This window comes from Numenius arquata, chromosome Z (genome assembly GCF_964106895.1).
Source record: "Numenius arquata chromosome Z, bNumArq3.hap1.1, whole genome shotgun sequence".
Lineage (NCBI taxonomy): Eukaryota > Metazoa > Chordata > Aves > Charadriiformes > Scolopacidae > Numenius > Numenius arquata.
Window position 1 is genome coordinate 59,245,568 of NC_133616.1, and position 24,241 is coordinate 59,269,808.

Consider the following 24,241-nt stretch of genomic DNA (forward strand, 5'->3'; position numbering starts at 1 on the left):
GTGTACAATGTAAACAAGTAGCTTTGGAAAGTGAACAAAGTCCTTGAGAGTTCTTTACTAAGAAACAAAAGAAAATAAACTCCTCATTCCTTCCTGAAATATGAGCACAGGTCAGTGTTTAAAAGTTCATTTACAAACATAATTTAAAACGTGTTCAGCCTAAAACCACTTTGACATGAAGAGCTTTATAGTAAGATCCAGTCTGAAAGGGGCAGTGTTGAGGTCCCTGTAAAAGTAAACATCTTACATTTCTTAAAAAAAGAGTGCCACAGCATTTGCAGCACAGTGCAGCATAAACTTTAAATACAAAAATATTTTTCTTCTGTTGGGATAATAGACCTTGCATCCTGGAAAGAAGTAACAATACTGCTACTGATAGAATATCCAGTCTGTATCTTTCAAGTCATGTAAGGCAATTACTGTGTTAGTTTACTGTATATGGCTAAAAGAAGGTCCAGAAAATGTCAGTCTTTGTTATGTTTTCCGGCTACTCCATGTATGTTCAGGTGTACTTTTGTGATCTGATGAGTGTTCAAATGGAGATCTGTGTCCTAGGGGAGATCTTGAACCATAAGGAGACCTCTGATCTAATGGTGACCTTGGGCCACTACCCGAAGCTCTGTGGTCCATTTGCCAGTCTGAGTGGTACCTATAATCCCTAGAAGATTTATGATGGCTGTACTCTGAAGTGGAACGATGATCTGAATGTATCCTGTGGTCTGAATGGGAACGGTGATCTGAATGAGCCCGGCTGTCTTTTAAGCTTCCTTCCAGGTTTGACCTGTGGTCTCTGCTCCTGTAGTCATCTAACTTCCTATGTTTACTGTCACTGTAGTATCTAAAAAACAGATATTATTTGTATTAGTGTTAGTGAACACACATTAAGAGCCGCAATTATGTCAAAAGCAGGTCCAGAGGAAGGCTACGAAGACATTCAGATGGCTGGAGCACCTCTCCTACGAAGACAGGCTGAGAGAGTTGGGGATATTCAGCCTGGAGAACAGAAGGCTCTGGGGAGACCTTATAGCAGCTTTCTAGTATGTCAAGGGGTCCTACAAGAAACCTGGAAGGGGACTTTTTACAAGGACATGTAGTGATAGGAGGAGGGGTAATGGCTTCAAACTGGAAGAGGGTAGATTTAGGTTAGATATCAGGAATAGTTATTTGCTGTGAGGGTGGTGAGGCACTGGAACAGGTTGCCCAGGGAAGCTGTGAATGCCCCATCCCTGGAAGTGTTCAAGGCCAGGCTGGATGGGGCTTTGAGCAACCTGCTCTAGTGGGAGGTGTCCCTGCCCATGGCAGGGAGTTGGAACTAGGTGATTTTTAAGGTTCTTTCCAACCTAAACCATTCTATGGTTCTATAAAAACAACAGAACTGTATTAGAAAAATACAGTAGTTGCAATTTTGCATTACTGAGAAAAGGTATTTCGGTGGTTGCTACAAGCATACTACAGAAAAACAGAAGGGAAATTCTGAACGGATTTTTAAAATTACTGAAGAAACTCACCTGCTGTCTTGTTTGTAGTGATCCCAGTCTCTGTGATCTTTTCCATTGCTGAAGGCCGAATAGGGCCTTTTCCTAGAGTCACTTTTCTTGTAAGCATCTCCCTGATGCCTGTCTTTATGATGATCATGGTATTGTGACAAATGTCTATCAGAGGAATAACTGTCCCTGCTACTGTCATCATGGTTTGTATTCTCCTTCAGCCTTTCCACATCTATTTAATAAAACAAAGGTTAAAAGGAAGTCTCATAAAGTCTTTTCTTCACCCAAACAGCACTTCTACCTGTCAGACATAAAGCTGTACGAAAGCAACTTATAATTTCACAGAAAAAAAGACCTGAACAGTTGAAAGACAAATGCACCAACACGAGTGAAGTGAAAGAAACCTCAGAAGTAAGAGGGAATCAAGCTAGAATGTAGACTTAGAAACTGAACTTTTTGACTTTTCCATTCAGTCTATGAACTAAGTGTGGTCCAAATGATAAGTAAGCAGATGTGCCTTTAGTACAGCAATCTCAGGCAGAATGGTAGCAACTTCCTCTCTAAGAAGGGATGGCCTTAGCATGAGTAAGTTTTCAAGGTACACCTTGTTAATAGAAGACTTCCAGTGGTATTCCTAAAATACATTATGCTGACTTTAAGTCCAAGAAAATACACTCTAAGTGTTACATAACACAGTATAAAAGCAAGTATTACAAGAAGCAGGTGTGGCAGCATAGAAAAATCGGTGTTATTGTCAACAATAAAAGGCAGCCCATGTAACTGATTATAAACTATGACTTGAAGGAGTAACTTGCTTTCTTAATGGTAGTGACATTAAAATAGCTATAAGCAAGCACAGAATTTTCAATCATTTTACAGGTTTTGTGTAGACCTCTCTTCGTCCCCAAAATTAAATACAAAAAATGTTTCCAGATTTTTTTTAAAGGATGGTGAAATAACTTGCTACTAAAACCAGTAAGTACCACCCTCTGTCTGCACTCAGCTGGATTTCATTAGCAAACCAGAACTTTTGCTAATCAGCCCATCTCTGTGGTACATAGCAGCGTGGGAGACAGATGTAGGAGACGTGAAATGAAATAAACACAAAACCTAAGATATCTAACAGGAATATACTTAAGGTTGCTTACCTGGATTTCTAATTACATGTGTATTCACATTGCTGCTAATATTCTGGTCATTTTGTTGCTAAAAGAGACAAGTACAAAAACTCATTGCTGAATTCATCTGAATTAATTAGAAAAATATCCTAACAAAAGAGACTACTACAAACAGAAATGCTACTTGAAGTGTATTTCTGTGTTCTTTATAATCCTTTAAAACTAATAAAAGAGTTACAATACTTAAAACATTACTTAAACATACACGTGTGTGTATGTTTAGAAAGGATCTGAAAATACTACCTGAGATTCTTGGCGTTTTTTGATTGCATGTTTATATAGTTTGTGCAGCTTTCTGGCATCAAATTCTGTAAACTTAGAGACAAAAATCCACAAGTTTCTGAGGAAGAAGGAAAGAGAAGTTATAGTTCTTCTATACATTTTTTTTCCTTGTGTTATGCAACAGGATATGGATTTAACTGAAATTATTTTAATAGTACTTCAGTAAACCAGAAACACTATAAGAATTACACAGTATTGCCTAGCTGCACAGCAAACGTTACCCAGCTGTATTTCAAACACTGGAAAGATTAATTCTTTCAACAATTTGTCACTTTGTAATACTTATAAGTACTTCCACGTTCAAAGTGCATGTAAAGTAGTACTAATAACAATTGTGTTAACAGAACGATTTGTGAAACTGCCTAAGAACGTACTATCAGTTTATGTATGTCTTCTGAAAGTTTGCTGAATTTTGAGTATTTACCACTCAGCCAATAAAAATTTAAGTAAGTAAAGTAAGTAAAAATTCTTCCAAACTTGAAATCTCTTACAGCGTAAGACATTTGACCTACAAGCCTTACTTCATGAAAATATCAGTGAGACAATTTTTCCAGAGAATTCCAAAGCCTGGTAAAAGATTTTGAAATCAAATGAGAACTGTGTAAGAGGATGGAAGTGACATGGCAATAAATTTCTACCTAATCTGTACTCAAAGGAATGAAGGAACAAATCAAGTCTTTTGTCATCAAGATGCCAAAACCCTGAAGAAAGAATTTGCTTCTATTATCACAGGTAACAGATCAGAGGTCTGGAATTCTTTTTGTCAAATTTACAGGTGGAATGCTTAAAAGAGATTACAGAATACTAGTGTTCAGAAGTATCTGAAGCGTGTAGGCTCAGAAAGCACCAGTCTCCTTCTTCACTGTGATTATTTAAACATTGTAATTTTGGTCTAGAAGTTTGCAAAAGTAGACAATCAGTCAATGGTGTCCCTAATGACACCTCTATAACTTTATATAAACTAAGTCACTTAATTACACTTCTTATCAAAGATAGCTGAAATATGTATTTTATTAATCTACATATAATACTGTAGATTATGAACAATAGCTCTATTACAAGTTTGCACTTAAAGAAATACAACTTTTACCAAAATGTAAGACACGGATCTTGGCTTTGTATCTCAGATCACCTCAATATTCTGAAGTAAAGCAAGTAAAAACATCAGAAGCATTCTACACTAACAGATATCTACAAGAAAATGAAGAACGTCTGTATATGGAATTTCAGGATGTATTTTCAACCATAAAAGATTAAAATGCACATTCCGATAAAAGTAACTCAAACTGCATTAAGACCTTAACAATGAAATCTAAGAAGTTAACAAACCAACATATTTTATTTTTTTAAATTGTGACCACATAAGGATGCACTCTTCTTTCATTTTTGAAATATATCTGAGTACATTATGATAAATACATTTATCAAGTCATAGTTAATATGTAATTTAATTTTAGAGTATATTTTAAAAAGAATAAAGAACTCTGCAACTCAAAATCATACAAAATTCATCACAAATTTAGAATTGCCTATTTTTAGCATGAAATAAAAAAAAAAAACTCCAACACCTCAAAGTTGAGAAAAACAGATCCTTAAAGGCAAGAATGCTTTTCCACTAAACACAGTCTAAGTAACAAGTTATCTAGTGTTTGCTTTCTGTTGTAAGAAGTGAGATGACTCCACCTACTGGACAAAATGCATTGCTATGCAGTATGAAAAAATGACTCTATTGAAAGTCAGAATAATCTACAATCATCTTTTTATAGATTCCTATTTGAAACTGCAGAAAGATACAAGAAAGGGAGAGTAAGAAACAAGGGAAATAATTAAAAACTATTCTGCTTAATAGAAGCAATTATAGATTTTCGTTTTTCAAGAGAAAACACAGATAATAACTTACTTTCTCCACTGTTTAATTTGTTCTGGATTTGTGTACTCCTTTAGACATTCAGTAATGTGATCCCCAATTTTGATTAGACACTGTCTAGTGTGTTCCAGCTGCTCTCTTTCAGAAAGGCCCTTCTCTGGTCGGTCCAGCTGTTTCAATGCTGCTTTGACAGGCCTCATTCTTTCTTTGCACTATAAAATGGAAAAAAAAAAAGAAGGTATTAATTCAAATTTAAAAAAAAAAAAGAAGTATCCTAAGACGTCCTTTATTGTTTTTTATATATATATATAGGCAAAGACCGTATTGTTACAAGCCAAATGAAACACAAGAGTTTCTCATAGTTTTTAAAAATGTTTAAAAATGTTTTACATGTTTCCTTTGGAAAGAGAGTTGTATTTTCAACTCAGTTGGAAATTTACTCCTTTATGAAAGCATTAGATTGTATAAAATACTGATATCAAGGATTTAAGAAAGCACTAGCTTAATAGAAGGGATTTTCTGAGGAAAAGGACTCATTACAACTCGGGTTTACGATTTATGACTTTCAGCACAAGTTTAGGGGACAAGACATACTTTTTAGCACCTTGAAAGCTATACAAACTCAATGCCAAAATTAAATATGAGAGTGTTCAGTACATTTCATAGAATCATAGAATGGTTAGAGTTGGAAGGGACCTTAAAGATCATCGAGTTCCAACCCCCCTGCCATGGGCAGGGACACCTTCCACTAGAGCAGGTTGCTCAAAGCCCCATCTAGCCTGGCCTTAAACACTTCCAGGGATGGGGCATCCACAGCTTCCCTGGGCAACCTGTTCCAGTGCTTCAGTACCCTCACAGTACAGATACGCATACAGATTCAAACATACTTTCTGCAACAGTTAAACATGGCATTCAGCAGAAGATTAACACTGGTTCTCTGAGGAGTTTTTAAACTTCAGTCCTTGCAGATAGTAGCAGAACTTGTGGTATCTAGACTAAAGCTAGTTTGGGTATGCCTAGATTAGGAACAACAGCAATAGCAACACAAACATATGTCATATATGCATTCTTGACTTTTCACACTTTGAGTCAAATGTTTTAGTAATAAATCCAGATAAAGCCAGTTAGCACGATTGAAATTACAGACACTTGCTTGGGAATACCATTTAACTACAATGGCATAGTAAACAGATTAAATACATACTTTCCTTGTCACAAAGAGCCAAATTAGTTAAGCCTGAACAACCCAGAGTAGTAGTTTCCATTTGCAAGTGTAGTTACATATGCTAATTAGACTGCATCTAACCATGGCATAAGATAAACATACATTCCAGAACAAAAAACCCAGACAAAAAAAATTCTATACACAAACACAACCTAGAATTATTCCCAGTAAGAATCAAAGGAGGTAAATGTTTGGAATGGAATGAAATGGAATATTGCTATTACCATGTCAGCATCTAGGGACAACTCAAAAATCAGGGAAGCTGTTCCATTGCCAGCTCATTCCACTAAGTAATTAAGCAGCTATATTACACATTAAACTAGCCACAGCTCAAGGTAGCCTTTAAAAAACAGCTTAGAAAGTGCACTACTTAACTGTAGAAGTGATCAGAAAAATAAAACTGTAAATGAAGTCAAGTGATTTTCTGTCACTTAGCCACACAAACATATCCATCTGAATCACTTGAAGCTCATCCTGGAAATCACAGGTATGTGATTGTTTAAAATAAAACCATACATAGACCAGTCACTGCCATACTCAAGAGAATCTTACTTGCATGTTGCAGCCAGCACCCACAACAGCCCCAACAAACCTGGCTGGCAGAAACAAACAACTGTTGAAATCTGAATGATGAAACATTCACAGGAGAGTACTTGAGTAATTTCCTTGATTCCTTTCCAAAGGCCCCAGCCAACCTATAGAACTTAATATCACTTGTGTGTATGTACCTTTTTTCCTCTATTATTGATTCTGTTCTTAGAAGTAGTGATTAAACAAAATTCTTCTGGTGTCAAAAGGCAGTACTCCAGCAAGGTATTTCTAAGGGCTTTAGCATTTGTTCCGTCCCTAGTCTACTAATTTAAGTCTGCAATACTTCAGGAGGGAAGTGCTGAAACTTGATTTATCTTACAGAAAAGTAAGGCATATATGATAAAATAAAGCCACAGACTCCAGCAATTGCACTGAAGTTCATTCATGTCTGCTCTTTAAGAAGCAAGATACACGAGTTATTCTTGAGGATATATCTTTACAGTCTATATACTAAATCTATTCAGCACACAGACCACTGCATAAGTTTTCCTGCAATCCTGCATAAATACAGTAAAAAACAAAATAAAACTTCTGAAATTAAGACAAAAATTACCTTAGTACAGTGTTAATAACATTCATTGATCTGAAGCTTTACTAGCAGAAGATCACCAGTGTTACTGTGCCCAATAACAGAATTAAGAACATCAGAAATTGTCCTCATTTAGACTATCAAGTACAAACACTAACTTATCAAAAAGGGACTTACCACACTAAAAGTTTTCTGATCCAGTTCTTCAGATTCTTCCAATATAGGAACAGGTTCACTAGTTGCAGTAATATGAACTGGAGTATCCAACAATGGAGTTTTTTTAGTTTTTTCTTTATTTTCAGATTTTATTTCATTTACCTAAGAACAAGGTATAAAATTTTTAAGTAAATTTATTTTGGCTCTGGAATTGTCCTATAATATATGACAGTCCCCATAACTACTGCATTCTCTTCAGTAATAATAAAAAATATGCTGATATTCAATGACAGTATATTTTACTTTCTCTGTGGGATGGAAAAGAAGAATGGAAAAGGAATAAAAGAATTTTAAACTTGTACTCTCATTCCAACTAAGATACATATAATTGAAGATGTAATTTCCCATTGCAACTGCTTGACCTCATGGTTTCGGGTAGTAAAAATAAAACTCCAAATGATGTAAAAGACTTCAATGAAATGACAACTGATTAGATCCAAAATACCTTTTAATCTCAAAATCATTCATGTAAACCTAGTAGCCTTTTCTAGTGCTATGTAAGATAAGTAAACCTAGTTACCTTCTCTTCCTTTACTTCTTTTTCTTTCTGTGTGGATTCTTTTACTTTGTTTTCTCTCTTTTCTTTAATATCTTTTTCTTTTAATTCTTTCTTATCCTCTTTTTCTTTTTTCTCCCTTTTCAAATCCCTCTTATTTTCCTTTTCTTTTGTCTCTCTTTTTTCTTCAGCTTCCTTCTTTATACCAATATCTGGCTCAGGCTTTTCTTCATTTTCTTTTTCTGCTTTAATTTTTTTATGTGGTTGTTTCACTGAAACAATCTCATCCTGCAATACGCAAGCATATACGTCACATCAGACTGAGTTCCTATCTATGCAAGTTTCGTAACTACAGATTAAAACATACTTTTTATCTGTGCATTTTTTTCTTTTTGGACATAGATTTAACAGCTATCAAGTAGAACTGAATGCAGTTGTAAAGAAAGATGAGAACTACTCACTTCCTTGATGTGACAAAACAAGGACTGATCTGGCAGTGGTAGTTGGGGGGTAAGAAATTATGTCCATTTAACTTAGAATTAACATAGAATTCTGTTCCTCTAAAAGGTAGTTAGGCTCTGAAAAGCCAAAAACTTTAAAGAAATAGTCAAGCAAAACTGAACTGATTGGTCAGGACACTCAAATGAAGGAGTTATGAACGAACACTCGAATGTTAGAAGACCTCTTTCTAGTTAGCTTTGTCCAAGTAACTTTTTACCAATCCCATTTTAAACATTCACAGGAGAAGGTAACAGAGTCCCAACTTTCTCTTTTCCAGAGGTGTTCTTTTTTACTAGGCTTAAAAAAGTCTTGATTACAGCTGTCTGATAGGCACCCATTTAATTATTTGAAGGTGAAAAAAATACCACTCTCCACTGCTCTTTACAATGTTCACTTATAAAACTTGAGATGGAAACTCAAATTCTTTCAGACACAGAAAAATACCACAATATGTAACAAAAGTATTACGTACAGGTGCAAGAATTATTGTAATCTTTGAATCCATCTGAATATACCCAAGGAAGGCATATATAGAATCAGAAAAACAGATGAAAGAATGCATAATACATGAATCTGAACAAGTTACTTAGATAAGGTATCAAGTCATCAGTCCAACCAGGACTTCAGTATTTAGGTATCATGGAAACTTCCTAGCAAAAATCCAATGACTTCAAGAGCTTCCTGAATGTTTTAACAGTTAAACAGGTAAGTTTTAAATATTGTACACAGTATGGCAGCTAAGTAGCTAAAGCCAACCATTCAGGTGGTTAAAGCCCATCCTTGTGTATGGTCCAGTTTTCAGAAGTGTAATTGTCAGTCTGTGTCCAAAAGTATTGAAGTGATGAATAACTGTTATTACATATACAAAAAGTGACAGCATTCTAGGCTCTTTCCCAAAACATAACAAGCCAATCAACTGACAGCGTCTTCTGTTTTGTATCTATAAACATAAGCCAGTCTACATTCAAATTTTTAATTTTTTTTTCTGGCTTTACGTTTTATTCCTCATAGTACAATATAAATACATATAGGAATGCTTAGTTAAAAATGATTACTTTTTATAGATGTATCATGGTTCTTCTAAGTCTGACTCAGTTTTAACCGTGTATAGTGAAAAATCCTCTAGAGTGAGTTGACAATTACAATGGTTTTTACTAGTTTAAAATGGTTATGCAAGACACTTCAATTTAGTTTATTTTAAACCAAGTAGAAAGTATTTTAATAATACATATAGATTTGTACTGATTTATTTAAACTACTTTCAATGTCATAAAATTAACTGTGATATGACCCTAAACTTCACCTAAATTTTTACCTCTAGTGGTTTCTGCTGTGTAAATGTTAGAAATAAAAAGACTCAACAAAAGCAGAGGCCTGAATGAACACATCAGAAGTAACAGAACACAACAAGGTTAAATAGCTGGTTAGTTTTGGATTATAAAAGCCATGACTTATACATGAGACTTCCCATGCAAGTCTTGAAATATCATTTATTCATGATGCTCATTCTAATTGACCTTGATTTTTTTTCCTGAATAAAAAAAAACTTTAACTGAATAATGTCTGTCAGTAGTTATAACGCATTAGCCAGAAACATTAGTTTTATAATTGTGTGTTACATTAGGTTTGCATTTCTAGCAGACACAATGCTGAAGTCTTTAAAGTGCTAAAACTGAGCAATGCCACTTGTAATTAGACCACAACATTTTTTTGTAATATAATTTGGAAAACTACTCATAATTCCTCAGCTACTGGCTTATCATTAAATTAAAACAGATACAGTCTTCCATGTACTTGTACTGATGCAACATCAACTGTAGTGGCCACAGGAAAGGATGACATTCAGGTGCTTCAATTTTACTAAGCCAAGCAGAAGATAAAATAGAAATTGATACTATTAGAAAGAACTGAATAGCCATCTTTATCATATGAAAGATACTTACCTTATTATCCTCATCATCATCTTCATCAGATTTTTCTGAGGGTTGTGGTGAAGAATCACTTTTTATTTCTTCTTTTATTTTTGCAGCCTTTATCACCTTATTCTTCTTAGTTCTTGTTTTCCTCCTCTTTGAATTGCCCTGAATGCAAATTGGTCTCTTTAGTATGTCAACTGACAAGCATCTTTGCACAACAGTTGCAAAAAAAAGATTTGTTTTCACATCAAATAAAGGGTTCATTTTATTTTATTTATTACCATTAATGACCACCGCTTTTCTCAGGGCTGGAGACATAGCATGGTGCAACAGTAGAGAATACATACAAATAATGAGAAAATAATACAATATGAAACTCGCATGGAGTGAGTCTTATGTAATACGATTAGCAACACAGAGCAATACTACACCAAGAAAAAGAGTAGAACTGAGTAAGAACAAGAAAAGGATCAGCTACCATGCCGGTAAGTGTATTGTTTTATCTCGCTAATGAATGCCAAATTTTACTTACTGCACCAGCAAGCCTTTGTGCTTCCTTCCTTGCAAGGTCTTTATTCAGTAATTTAATGAGGTAGTCTGCACGAGTCTGTAACTGCTTCGCCTGGGGTTTCTTATCTGGATCATCAGGCAAAATCTGAGGAGAACAACGGTAGTATCACAGCTATGAGTACATACTATCAAGTTTGGAAGATGCTAGCCTGGAGCACACAGAACAGAAAAAGCTGAGTAAAAGAAGATGGAAAACAATCAATTTCAACTATACCTAGCAGGTATGCCAGCATGCTTGAAGCAATGGAGAATTTCTTAAATGTTTTCACTTCTCTCCAATCTTACAGCCAATGGAAATTGCCCCACAGTTTAAAACAAACTCAAGAAATAAGCCTCAGATTTCTGTTTCCACTCTGATATTAAGATATTCCACTCTGAATTTAAGAAATTCTGGAACACAACTGCTGGCTCTGTCTCATTCATCTTCTAAATGCAGAACTCTCTACAGGGTATTGTAAAAGCAAAGAAGTATAAATGGGCGGTTCCAAAAAACAGGCAAATTAATGGAAGGCAGGAGTAGAAATCATTATTAAATGAACTGGACACAACCCTTTGCTCCTCAAATGCCAAAGCTGTTAAGTTGTTGGCACCGCCACAAAGTTTACTTCATCCCAGTGTTTCCCTTAATACCTGTTGCTCATTAATGCTAAGAAGCTACTGCACTAATTCTAGTACAGCTATTCTCATGTTCCGAGTGAAAGACAGCTTCAAGTGAAGAACCTGGGGATTAGTAAGGATGGGGAAACCTAATCAAATGTCTAGAAAAATCTCCCTTCCAAAAGTTCAAGAACACAAAAAAAACAAAACTAGAAAATCTCAAATTGAGAAGCAAAATACTGAAAAGAAAATATTCAAATCACAGATGTCCAACTACATGGAAATACAGCAACATAATTGACTGCAAGAAGGCATACTTCAACTGAATACGCAAGACCTTAAAATCTAATAATATAGCATAAGAAGGATACTAATGTCTCTGCAAATTCCAGTTTTCATAAAATAAGCTCTTTCAGTACCTGTTCTTAGTAGCATTATCACCTAAACAAAGAGAGTCCTTCATGAAATGCTGTAGATGACATACCTTCTGTGTCAAACTGAGATCAGGATCCATTTTTATCATTTCCCAGCTGCCATAACCATATTCATAGATGCCTATTAACAGATTGGAATCATCTTCCTTACCCCAATCTATATCAAAATGAGCAGCCTTGGTGTGGCATGGGATAACATATCTAGCAGAAATAAATTAGAAAGACAAGTAAGGGATTTTTACTTCTGAAGCTTAGCAAGGCAGACGGAGCATATTAAAAGCGATGTAACTAGATTTATTTTCTCTGCTAAGATGCTGGTAACCTTAAGAAATTAATTCAAGTATTTATTATGTTTCCTTAACATTTCTATAAAATATTTATTGAAAGCTGCACTGAAAGGTATTTTAAAGCTGATTAAGACTGAAATATGAAGAACAGACATCTGTCTATGGCCATAAGCTCCAGAGAGCTGGCTAACCATGAATGAAAGCATAAATCATCATCCAAATGTAACGGCTAACTAAGTGGATAATTTAGGGATTGTGATAGACAAGGTGGCAAGGGAAGAAGTTCAGATGGTAGAAATAACTGCTGCTGCACTTTGACAGATAGTGCTTTCCCCTCAGGCAGAGATGACACATAAAGCAGCTCCTCAGCAACAACGAATTCTAGCCCTGAGTATTATTAGTAACTGAAGAGAGTCCTCAGTGAATACAACTGAGAAGCCAAAACTAGTACTGGCTTCTACTACATGGGAAGAAAGAATGAAAAACAGATGTAGAGCAGGTTATTGCTGCCAGTCCTTACAGGGAATTGAGGGACAATGCTGTCACAGTGTGCTTCGAGTCAATATTGTCTGAAAAAAAGCCAATAAAACTTGAAAATTTTTCTAAGTTACTACTTCCTTTTTTTAAAAAAAAAAAAACAAAAAAACCCCAAAAAACCAAAAATCAATACCTTTTTCTTTCTTCTGGATCTGAAGGAATGGATTTGTGCAATGGTTCCAACTCTTCTTCATGAGAGATAACTAGCTTTGCATTCACCTGCACTCCTGAGATCCGGAATGTTGGGCCTTTAACTTTCCCAAGTCTACCTCCTTAAAATAAATGACAAAGCTATTAAAATATCTACCTTTATGCATATCATGCAGAAAAAAGTAAAGAAAACAAATAAGACTGATGCTATAGCAGCAAACTTTCAATTATACCAAACAACATTTTCTTAACCAAATGTTTGAATTAAGCTCCAGAATCAAGAGGTCTTCCAAATAATAACAGGAAATAAGACAACAATAAAACAAAACCATACTGCATTCTCCAGTGAGAATTCACACACAGAAAGGGGAAAAACCAGTAATCTTCCTATAACCGTTTTTAAAAATCACCCAGCATGTCAACATTTTTGTTTATATTTTCCCCAACAGAACTGTTTTCTGTTATGATCAGAATGCAAGAATAATTCAGACTTCTTGACATTTTTTTATTGCCCCTAAGTCCCTTGAACACATTTTACCTGCTCTTTCTTGTCCAGATGAATTGTCCTTTAAAGCTTTAATGCATCCGTTATGTACAAGCTCTCCCAAACGTCTCAGATCTGTCTCTGATTTATCAACTAGCTCAGCATCTCTAGCTACAGCATCTAACCTGTAATAAAAAAATACACGTTTTTATAGCTCTGAAACTTTAGTAGTTGTGAATGACTCCTTCAGACTTTGAAACTAGAGAAATGATCATGTAAGATATCAGTCATCTGCACTTGCTATACTGTGAACAATTTTGATCCAAGAAAGAAAAATAAGTCACTCAGGTATCAGAGGACAATATACCAAAAACTGTAAAGGACCCTAACCCTACAGTGTTAGTTAAATTACTGCACATTTCTTCAAAAAAAGAAAAGGAATCATCATGTATCATATGTTCATTGGACTACAAATATTTATAAGGAAAATAAGGATGGCAAGTTTTTCTTAAAATATGGAATAATAAAAAAAGCTTAATAGTAAGAAATGACAATAAGGAAAATGCAAAACTAACTTTGACAGTCACAGTGGATAAACTGATAGGCTTTCGACAGGCTGTCAAACAAGACAACTGAATGATTATCACCAACGAACGATCAGACAAGACAAAGAGTAAGTCCTGCAAATTGAAAGGTTTGTTGTGTGGCTGTTTGCACACATACCATATGAAGAAAGGGAAGACCATTAAGCTAGTCATGTTATATTGGAGGCAAATGTGTTTTCTCTTTAGACTAACGTTTCTTGGTGTATTGTTCTTAATTTTTATGAAAACAAGGTTCCGAGTTGCTACACAAATAATAATCAAACAACTTTACCTTTCAAGAGGGCCACCAAATTTCTTGTAACTCTTGATAAACCTAGTAACAGAAAAAAAATTCCCATTTAAATATATGCTTAACTAACTTCATTGGTTTTAAAATTGTATTAATACAACTATTAATCTTTGTATAATGACATATGGACAATGGAAGAAAAACCAAAAAGTAGAGTGAGTAGGGCAGCTTAGCACACCCAGATAACTCAAACTAAGTCAGAGTTTTATTGGCTTAAAAAACTGATGTAAATAAAACAATAGAAAGTAGAATTTATTTCAGAAAATGCTTTATTAATTTCACAAGACAGAAGATTCAGCAGCTGGATGTGCCTAATCATAAAAATTTAATGCAGATTTACAGTAAATAGAGATTTCAGACATTATGCCTAATATAGTAAAAGGAGCGATCAGCAAAAGGTGATTTGAAGAATTGGATAATATGACATGAAAGATATTCTCTGTAGGAATGTGTAAGTGTTTGAAAGAAACAAGATGCCTGGGATAGAAAGGAAATGAAATAAAAATAAAATAAAAAAAAAAATTTAAAAAAGAAAGTTTCTTCAACAATCAAGGTCTCAAATTGCTAGTGCAAGCACAAGAACAGCCTTGAAAAAAATACCAATTCACTGCGTTGTTAGGTGAAATGGAAAGGCAAAAAATTCTTTGAAGTCACTTCTCTGACCAAAAATATTTTGAAAGCTTTACAGCATTTAGACAAACATGCATACTTGAATTTCAGAAGCAAAGTAGCATTTCACAAAACCAAAAGTTCCTTCTCCCTCTACCAAAAAACTATTTTAGCACTGAATCTTGAAGGCTCCTGCTGTACAATATTCAAATAGTATTTTATATTTTTTTTTAATTTAAAAAAGCATCATATTAACATTAATTCAATAACCGTGTCAAGAAGTTTAAAAAGAAAACAAAATCCAGTCAAATTTCTGTAGTTGTCACCAAAAAATTTTTACATATTCTTTCAGTGCTGCAGTTTTTAGATAAAATGATGGGAAGCACATTATTTCGCTTGCATATCGAAAGAAAAGCTCATTGTAACATCTGGTTTTTGAAATCACTGTCTTCATGTTAATTCATGCAGGAATTAACAAATTTAAAACACTCTAGAATACTTTTGAAACTTAATTTTAGCCCTCATTAAAATGTATTCAAATTCTTGCCATAACAGTTCACTACGTTAGAACCACAAGGTACAACATTAAATGCCTATAATAAAAAAAAAATAAATCAAAAAATTCAGGAAAAACATACTGAATTCTGTACTGTCAATGAAAATTGTCTTGTCCTTTTAAATGTGCATGTCCCCCCATATCTTACCGCCTGATCTCTGCATCACTGAATCCTTTAATATTTTCTCGAGGAATAGTTCGTGGCCTTCCACGTTTTTTCGGCCGTTTTCTTTCTGAGATGGAGTCACTATCAGATCCAGAGTATCTTCTGCTCCTACTGCGCCTCCCTTCGCTTCCATTAAAGCTGATCTGGAATTTCAGAATAAATAGTTCAAAGCTATGTGATTAATGAGCACAAGTAAAGTTTTACCTAGCCTGTCAAAAATATGTGTTCAGAAAAGGAAAAAAACAACCCCAAAACCAAACCCTAACAACAACTCCCAACAAAGTAAACCAACAGCAACATAAAGGTACAAGTCAATCAGAATCAAGAGACACCTGTTTTGCACAGTTTCTCATCCTTGGAAGCATATATATTTCTTCAAGTTCTTTTTGTCTTTCCTCCTCTTCTATTCTTCGTCGCTGGACTTCCGGAATGATTTCTTCCCAATTTCTTGAATTTCTTTCTGGTTCCAACTCAATATCATCTTCATCCATATTGGAAAAGTTGGCCACCTTGTTTATCAGAATATAAGTATTTTCATCAACTCAATACATGACTTTATTTGAAAAAAAAAAAAATGAGCAACTAATATATTTTAGGAAAACAAATTTCTTGATGGCATATTTTATGCATTTATATATTTTCTGTATTTTACATGTTATTGTTTTATAATATATATATAAAGTTTATACATGCAAAATGCTTCTTGAAAAACTGTTCCTAATAAAAGTATTTTTATTCATTTACGAAACAGACAGACTCCATACAACATGGGCTAAGATGAGAAAAGATGAGAATGTTTTTTTTCTTTTAAAAGTTGACTAATACAGATGCAAAATGAAACATCTCCCCAATAGCTGTATAATTGTTGTTTGACTTCCTTCAAAAAAGGGCTAACAACATTTGAATGCCCCAGTTAATGTGAAGCTATAATAAAACTAACTAAAAAGCATTAATACACTGTAGAAAACAAAATATGTTGCAAATGAACAATCAGTAGGAAAGCTATTTAAGAATCTGCTGGTCTAAACAAATACATCATGTTCTGCATTTTTTTTTGCACCCAAATTGTAATATGTGTAACTGATAACGCTTTGCATTCAAATTTACGTTAAGACTATTTCTAGAAGTCATTGACTAAGAAATGCAAACTTTCTATTTTGCGTTCAACAATACTGCAGCTGTTTATCAAAGGCAGTAAATAAAAAACAAAACTACCTAGAATTCTAATCATTAATACATTCATAAATATCTCTTATTTTATTAGCAAAATACATCATGTATTTTCCAATGTTTATACTGATGGTAGGTATTTTGCATAGGTGAAAATGCGTTTTAGTAAAAAGAGATATGGAGTTGACTTACTATGACATCTATTTCTTAAGAATGAAGAGACTGATAGGTACACAAAAGAAAATAGTGCCATTTATAAAGGAAAGTGTAATTATGGCATGAGGGAGGGAACAGAGCAATACCTTGAACTGTGAAAGCAACTCATCTCCTACAGTTAATGGACCTGGCTCATTCTCCCGAGTTTCTGCCCTCTTCAAGATTTCATCTATATCCATTTCCTAAAAAAAAAAAGTAGTTCCTTTTTACAAAAAAAAAAAATCATTCAAACATACTTTTGGTTGTTTTATTTATCTAGATGAGAAATACTTCTTACCTGAGGCTCCTGTTCTTCCCCTTCAGGTTCTTTAAAAAGTTCCTCAGCACCAAACTTCAAAATTGCTGATAACTCCTCCTTATTAAAAGGTGTTGAGCTGAAATAAAGGATGTTTCAGGAAAAACATTTTATCTTAGTAACATGAAAAAGTTCTCTCTAATCATGAGCCCATTAAGCTTTATTACTTAAAATCTACAAAGACAATATACTTTGTATCTTTATTTATTTAATCTTATTTTTCATTAACCAAGGGAAATAACTTAAGTATATTTGATAAGTAAGTGAAAACGTAAGGGAAAATTAGTATGGAAATAAATTCAAATATACCTTGAAGGAGTAGAGCCTGTATGTAGTACGGTTTTCCCTGTAGTGTCCATTCTCTGAATTACTAAGTGATCTAACACCATCTTTTTCTTGGCTCTTTCAAGAATATCTTCTTCTACTGATCCTTTCGTGACTAGTCGATAAATATTAACCTATGAATATTTTTTAAAAAGTAAACAACAAGGAGAAATCTCAGTCTTCACTACGTATCTTCTGAATTTATTGACTGTGTTCCAATATGAAATACTAGTTCAATCATGCTACCACAGTCTTTACTTAAGCATTTAAAAAAAAAACCTCAGAGAAATAAACTCTTAGACTTGTCTTTTTTAAAACTCAGTGATTTGGCACAAGCATTGGCACAGGCAAAACTTCCGTATTTCCTATTATTACTGTATGTCTTCTACTAGAAAGTAAGTTGAAGAATTAAGAAATATTTAAGCAAGACGGATGTGCCTGGTGTAGCAGTTACTTTCTGGAATGACATGATGCCAATAAATGTGGGAAAGACAAGCCCGTAACTCTTCTTCTCCCATCCACATACCACAGCTTCATATAGGGAGATTTAAAAAAAACAGAGAAGGTTAAATGAGCTTTACTAACGTTTTGGGGCATAGGCAGCAAGTATTAGCTATTCCCAAAAACACATGAAGACTGAATGGTGCAGACAGTGGACAGCTATTGTATGGAACCTCTCCTCAGGTTTGGAGCTTAAAGCTGAATGCACATACCTGTTTCTTCTGTCCAATCCTATGCGCTCTAGCCTGTGCTTGCAGATCATTCTGTGGATTCCAGTCAGAGTCAAATATAACTACAGTGTCAGCAGATGCCAAGTTGATACCTAACCCTCCAGCTCTGGTAGACAGTAAAAAGCAGAAGTCCTGAAATCATAAAATAAGAAAACACATGACACTTATTTATGCAGTCTGTGGTGCAGACTACAAAATCATATACTACCAATTCTGTAACTGTTCTACAGTTAAAGCTTCTTTAAGCATAAGGCAAACATTGATACCAGTTTCTTTCAGAAATAGTTACTGACTTCTCAACAGTTTTATGGAAGCAGCATCCTAGAAGATGGCCACTAACTAAAAAATCCCAACCAAAGACTGGCCAAAAAAGTACAAAACCTGGACTGTTAAAGCCTCATATGCTACAAAGTCCCTCTCCCACGCCTCCTGCCCCAAGCCCTGGAAGACTAAGCAGCCATGCCAGAGGGGAAGATGCTTGAGCCTACAGGCAATGCTCAGTAATGGCCAAAATCCATGCAGAATGTTCTGAATTTTTAAGAAACATAAAAAATAAAACTGAGAACATTTTTTTTGCTGCAGAAATGCATACTTTGCCTCCATTTTTGAAATGCATGAAGTTTAAATACCTCTCCAACTCAAAAAATGTACAGTGTTACCCCAAAGACTTCAGAAAAAGGCAACAATGTCCGTGCTAGAAATTTGAAACACAATTAAGTTTTGTATTTAACAAATATCTGAAGTTTACATTATGGAGTTAAGTCCTTCTCCCTCCATCATCGAAGAAACAAGCTCAGCAGCAACTGACAAACGCTATCCTTCAATTACTGACATTTTAAAAAAAACAAAACAATCCAACAAAAACAACTCCTTCTCTCCTAAACCTGCCAGTGTGGGACAAAAGATTTAAGCTTATCAAGGGTATGGAATGGCTTGCATATTACGAATGCTAAATAAACTACAAATCTTCCAACTCCGAAAAGAAATAATCTGTAAGAGACACCTATATATTCACGGGTTGCTCACAAGAATGGCTAGAAATCAGTTCTTCACCATTTCTTCCAGGGCAAGTAAGTAGGTGTAACAAATGAAGATAACAGAGAACAGATTTGAAACAATTAAAGACAGTTGTTCATGCAAGGCTATACACATTAGTTCTGCTCATTGCCAGAGGATGTTTTTGATGCTAACTGCTTGTGTAAATTCAATGTTCTTGTAAACATTGCTGGATTAAGTTCTACACAGCAACAAAACTGAACACTTATATAGTAATTAAAATTACTTTGATAAAGAGCTTTAGAAAAAAAAAAATGATAGCTACATAACTGATTAAATACCATATTCATAAGGTATGTGTTTTCTACTTAATTGATTCTTAGAGAAAAAACCCCAAACCAGATGTAAACCTTGTAGTATAGGCAATAGCAATGAATTTTCAGCCTTACTGATAGATTCCTCACTTTTCTCAGCCTTCGCTTTTATGCAGTGGTTTTTTTTTTTTTATTTCTTGGGAAAAAAATAAATCAGATTCCTTAGGAAAAAAATAGCATACCTCTGATCCTTCTGCATTAAAATGATCCAGTGCTTGTTTCCTCAACTCCCCTTTTATTGATCCATCAAGTCTCTAAAGAGATTGAGTATTATAGTTAAAGAGTAACTCTTATACTATATTCAAAATGAAAGCAACTTGAATTCTCTGCCAAAACTGTTACGGGAAGTAAAACAATAAAAGTGATGCAACACCTCACATTATTTTTTAATTCATCTGTTTCTTTCGGAATACTATTTAGCATATGGCAATTGCCAGTCTTTCTAGAAAAAGATGACATTTTCTTATATCTTTTCTTAAGCAAAGTGGTGAAGATCTCATAATGACAAAACAGTTGAGGTTGGAAGGGACCTTTGGAGCTCACCTTGTCTAACTCCTCTACTCAGGCAGGGACAGCTAAAGCAGGTTGCCCGAGGTCAGGTGCAGGTGGCTTTTGAATGTCACAGAGGATGGAGATTCCAAAACCTCTGGACAACTTGTTCAAGTGCTCTCTCACTTGCAAAGCAAAGCAAAGATTTTTCTTGTACTGAGGATCAAAGCTTCTTGGCTACTACCACAAAGATTCTTACCTGAAAGGGAAACTGACGATACTTCAGATATTCTGCTAGGATGTCCAGCATCCTCACCATCTGTGAGAAAATCAGAACTCTGTTGCCACGTTCTCGCAGACGAATCAGTAGCTTGTCAAGAAGGATTAGTTTCCCGCTGCTACGTATTAAATGCTACAAAAACCAAGAAATACATATTAAAAAATAAGCTCAACACTATAAACACTGCAGTTGGTTAAACATTCATTTGAGGTTTGCTCTTCTTTCTATTGATGTCGGAAAGGAAAAAGAAAAGGCAAATTCTGACATTCCTTCAGAATTTTATAGTTTAAAACATGCATACAATATATAGTCTCCTAGAATTAAATAAACAAACCACCAAATTCATGTGACAACACTGCTATGTAAGTTTACTAGTATGCAGCATTAACTGAACATGAAAGCTTACTCTGATTTTAGTTTAGTTGATTCTAACTGAAATCAACAGGATTACCAACTCATATATTTTTAAAGGAAATGCATTGTTCAGTTCCCTCTTTTACAGTCACATCTTAACATCTCATCAAAACATCAAGTAAATACATCGGCTCAAAAATTCAAGAAGTTATAATGTAGGCCCAAGTTCTTTTCTCCCAAGTAAAAAATAAAAATAAGTAACCAATAAAATAGAAAATTGAGAAAAAATTACTTTAGTACTACTTTCTCTTCCCATCTTTTAAAAAGGAACAGGTATTGCTGCTTCACCCTCTTAAGTATTTTTAAACAAAGCCTATCAATCAAGTTTCTCAGGAAAGATAAAGTGAGAGGAATACTGTTTGTGGTGCTTAACACTGTAACCCACTCTCATTTGGAGAAGAGGAGACTGAGAGGGGACCTCATTGCCCTCTATAACTATCTGAAAGGAGGGTGTAGAGAGGTGGGTGTTGGCCTCTTCTCCCAAGTGAATAATGACAGGCCCAGAGGAAATGGTGTAAAGTTGCGGCAGGGGAGGTTTAGATTAGATATTAGGAAGAATTACTTTACTGAGAGAGTGGTCAGGCACTGGAACAGCCTGCCCAGGGAGGCGGTGGAGTCGCCATCCCTGGAGGTATTTAAGAAACGTGTAGACATGGCACTTCAGGGCATGCCCTAGTGCCTGAGATTGTTGGTTTGTGTCTGTTTGTGGGTAGGTGTGGTATGTGGTTGTGGGTGGTTTTTTTGTGTGGTTTTGTTTTTTGTTTTGTTTTTGGTGTTTGGTTTTGTTTTCGTTTGGGTTTTTTTTTTTTGGTTGTTGTTATTGGTTTTTGGGTTTTTTTTGTGGTTGGACTTGATGATCTCAAAGGTCCCTTCCAACCAAGAAGATTCTGTTATTCTGTGATTCTGTAAAAGCCTGTTAATCTTTCTCAGCTCCATTGGGAATAACTAGAAGAGAAACTTGAGCGAATGTGAAATCTAATGTTGAAAACATTAGGCCTCTTTAGGTGAAGAGGCTTGGGACAGAATTTGGGGAATGCTAATTTTTGAGCTAGGTGCTTTTATTCTTTATGCCAGAAAGGAGGAAGATACTTGTCACAGTACAAACTAGTAGCTTTGGGAAGGTATTTAAATCATCTACTTGAAAGCTTACAGAAAAGAAAAATCAACTTTTGAAACATTTATTTCGGTATAAACTGCATCAACAAAACCAGTGTTCTTATCTGTTGCTGGGCTTCTCAACAGTTTTGGTAGAAATATTTGTTAAACTTAATAAAAAATAAAGGAACACCACACCATCTTTGGTAGTGGTGATAATTGTTTTCATCTGTTACAATAATGATAGCAAAATCAGATTGAGCTTTGGATGCTTGTTACTTTCACTTTCTTTCACTTTGGTTGTGTGCAGGCCCACAAAGAACAGTATTTGATTATAGGAAAAAAAAAAGCTTAAAAGGATTCTGCACATCACTTTCTGCTATCACATAGATTGCTCTTATCACTGCCAGTCACATGCATTTCCACTCACATTACATTTAGCCTGCCTAGCTGCTTTATTTTACTTAGGTTTAAAATAGGTCTCAAGTTTATTGTGCATGAAAATACACAGCCTGTTTCAAACTATTTATTTTTTTTTACTTTGATTGTAAGTAAAATCAAGGATATTTTATTTAATCAGTCAGAGAATCACAGAATCATAGAATGGTTTGGGGTGGAAGGGGCCATAAAGATCATCTAGTTCCAACCCCTTGCCATGGGCAGGAACACCTCTCACTAGCTCAGGTCTCTCAAAGCTCCATTATTCAGTTCCAATTTAGAAACAAAAATCAATTCACTTACCTGTAAAACCCAGGATGCCCATTTTCCAGAGAACCTGTTTTTTCTTAATGTACTTCAATAAGAATTAATAAACTGCCAGAGCACTATAAAATTGTGTGAATATCACAGATGTAAAACAGAACTCTTTTTTTTTTTTTATTAAAAAGTGACATTACCTGTAAGGCCTCCTGTTTATTATAGAATTCATTATCATCTGGTGGTTTAATGAGGTAGCAATGGTTACAACACTTCTTGAGTTCCATCATGATGTTCAAAAAGCCTGAGGTACTGCCTTTTGAACCTTTACTGAGGGCTTTGTAATTCCTGGTTAAAATCCACCTATGATATAAGATGTACAATATAAGTAATTTCTAACCATATGTGGAAGCAAGATAGATGTAAGCTCTCAAAATATAAACAAGCTGAAGAAACAAAGCACCTCCCAAAAGAATGTACAAGCATGCCTAACAAAAGAAATTACATGAATAGACAAGATCAGTGTAGTTCTTGATCCCTTGCTTCACAGAACTGTAGTGTTGTGAAGCCCTAGAAGCCTCAAGTTCAAATTGCATTATAAAAACTATCATACTCCAGTAAATTGCATATAGACATATCACTAAACCAGCACAATTTACAAAGAGTTGTTACTTACTTATAATATTGCTTTTGCAACGCACTCATTTCCATCCTCAGAATTTGCTCAACTTTAGCAGGTAAAGACTTTTCTACATCTTTTTTAACTCTTCTCAACAGAAATGGTTCAAGTTCTTTGTGAAGACTTGCATAACCATACTCTCTCCCTTTGCCATGCTCCTCTTCAAAATCTTCCCAGGAGGAAAACCTTCAACATAATAAAGAATGAGTGCAAAATAGTGACATAGTGTGAATGACCTGAAGAAGCAAAATTCAAGAAGAAAGATAACACAAACACAGAAAATGTATGAATTGTAGAATGGTTTAGGTTCTAAAGGACCTTAAAGATCATCAAGTTCCAACCCCCCGGCCATAGACAGGGACACCTCCCACTAGAGCAGGTTGCTCAAAGCCCCATCCAGCCTGGCCTTGAACACTTCCAGGGATGGGGCATCCATGACTGATCTGGGCAACCTGTTCCAGTGCCTCACCACCCTCACAGTAAAGAATTTCTTTCTGGTATCTAAGCTAAATCTCCCCTCTTCCAATTTAAAACCGTTACCCCTTGGTCCTGTCCATATATACATCCCTCTGTCCTGTCATATATACCACAAGGGTGCACACACACATTTGGATTTCTTCCCCATTCCCTTCTGTTTAATTTATACAACTTCTGAATTTTCATCTCACAAGAAATTCCAAATACTTTGCCTGTAAATAGAAGAATGGAATTTTCCAAAAACACTTAACAGAATGAAAACTACTGAATTTTAACTTCCCTGGTGGAAATTCAACATTTTTCTTTTTCTGCAAGGATACTCACCTAGATGGTTGCAGAAATTCCATTATTACATTTATCAAGAACAGCATGAAAAGCCATGCTTAATGTATGCTTTGCAGCTTGTGTGGTCTAGCTGAAGCCTAAGTGTCCT

The 24,241-nt window shown here is 35.0% G+C and overlaps 1 protein-coding gene across 1 annotated transcript in view; it reads right to left on the bottom strand.

Moving 5' to 3' along the window:
• Positions 1 to 322: 322 nt before the first annotated feature.
• Positions 323 to 24,241, bottom strand: part of CHD1 (chromodomain helicase DNA binding protein 1) — a 54,799-nt gene continuing 30,880 nt past the window's right edge. The window contains exons 15-37 of the mRNA XM_074166142.1: positions 23,329 to 23,517; positions 22,853 to 23,015; positions 20,427 to 20,579; positions 19,861 to 19,932; positions 18,291 to 18,440; positions 17,563 to 17,711; positions 17,236 to 17,332; positions 17,045 to 17,140; positions 15,905 to 16,081; positions 15,555 to 15,715; positions 14,224 to 14,265; positions 13,402 to 13,532; positions 12,847 to 12,985; positions 11,940 to 12,090; positions 10,821 to 10,943; positions 10,316 to 10,453; positions 7,896 to 8,159; positions 7,337 to 7,477; positions 4,848 to 5,026; positions 2,909 to 3,005; positions 2,636 to 2,693; positions 1,509 to 1,719; positions 323 to 838 (exon numbers count right to left, since the gene is read on the bottom strand). Coding sequence (XP_074022243.1) covers positions 475 to 838; positions 1,509 to 1,719; positions 2,636 to 2,693; positions 2,909 to 3,005; positions 4,848 to 5,026; positions 7,337 to 7,477; positions 7,896 to 8,159; positions 10,316 to 10,453; positions 10,821 to 10,943; positions 11,940 to 12,090; positions 12,847 to 12,985; positions 13,402 to 13,532; positions 14,224 to 14,265; positions 15,555 to 15,715; positions 15,905 to 16,081; positions 17,045 to 17,140; positions 17,236 to 17,332; positions 17,563 to 17,711; positions 18,291 to 18,440; positions 19,861 to 19,932; positions 20,427 to 20,579; positions 22,853 to 23,015; positions 23,329 to 23,517 — 3,445 coding nt within the window. The 3' untranslated portion in view covers positions 323 to 474. The remainder of the gene's footprint in view (positions 839 to 1,508; positions 1,720 to 2,635; positions 2,694 to 2,908; positions 3,006 to 4,847; positions 5,027 to 7,336; positions 7,478 to 7,895; positions 8,160 to 10,315; positions 10,454 to 10,820; positions 10,944 to 11,939; positions 12,091 to 12,846; positions 12,986 to 13,401; positions 13,533 to 14,223; positions 14,266 to 15,554; positions 15,716 to 15,904; positions 16,082 to 17,044; positions 17,141 to 17,235; positions 17,333 to 17,562; positions 17,712 to 18,290; positions 18,441 to 19,860; positions 19,933 to 20,426; positions 20,580 to 22,852; positions 23,016 to 23,328; positions 23,518 to 24,241) is intronic.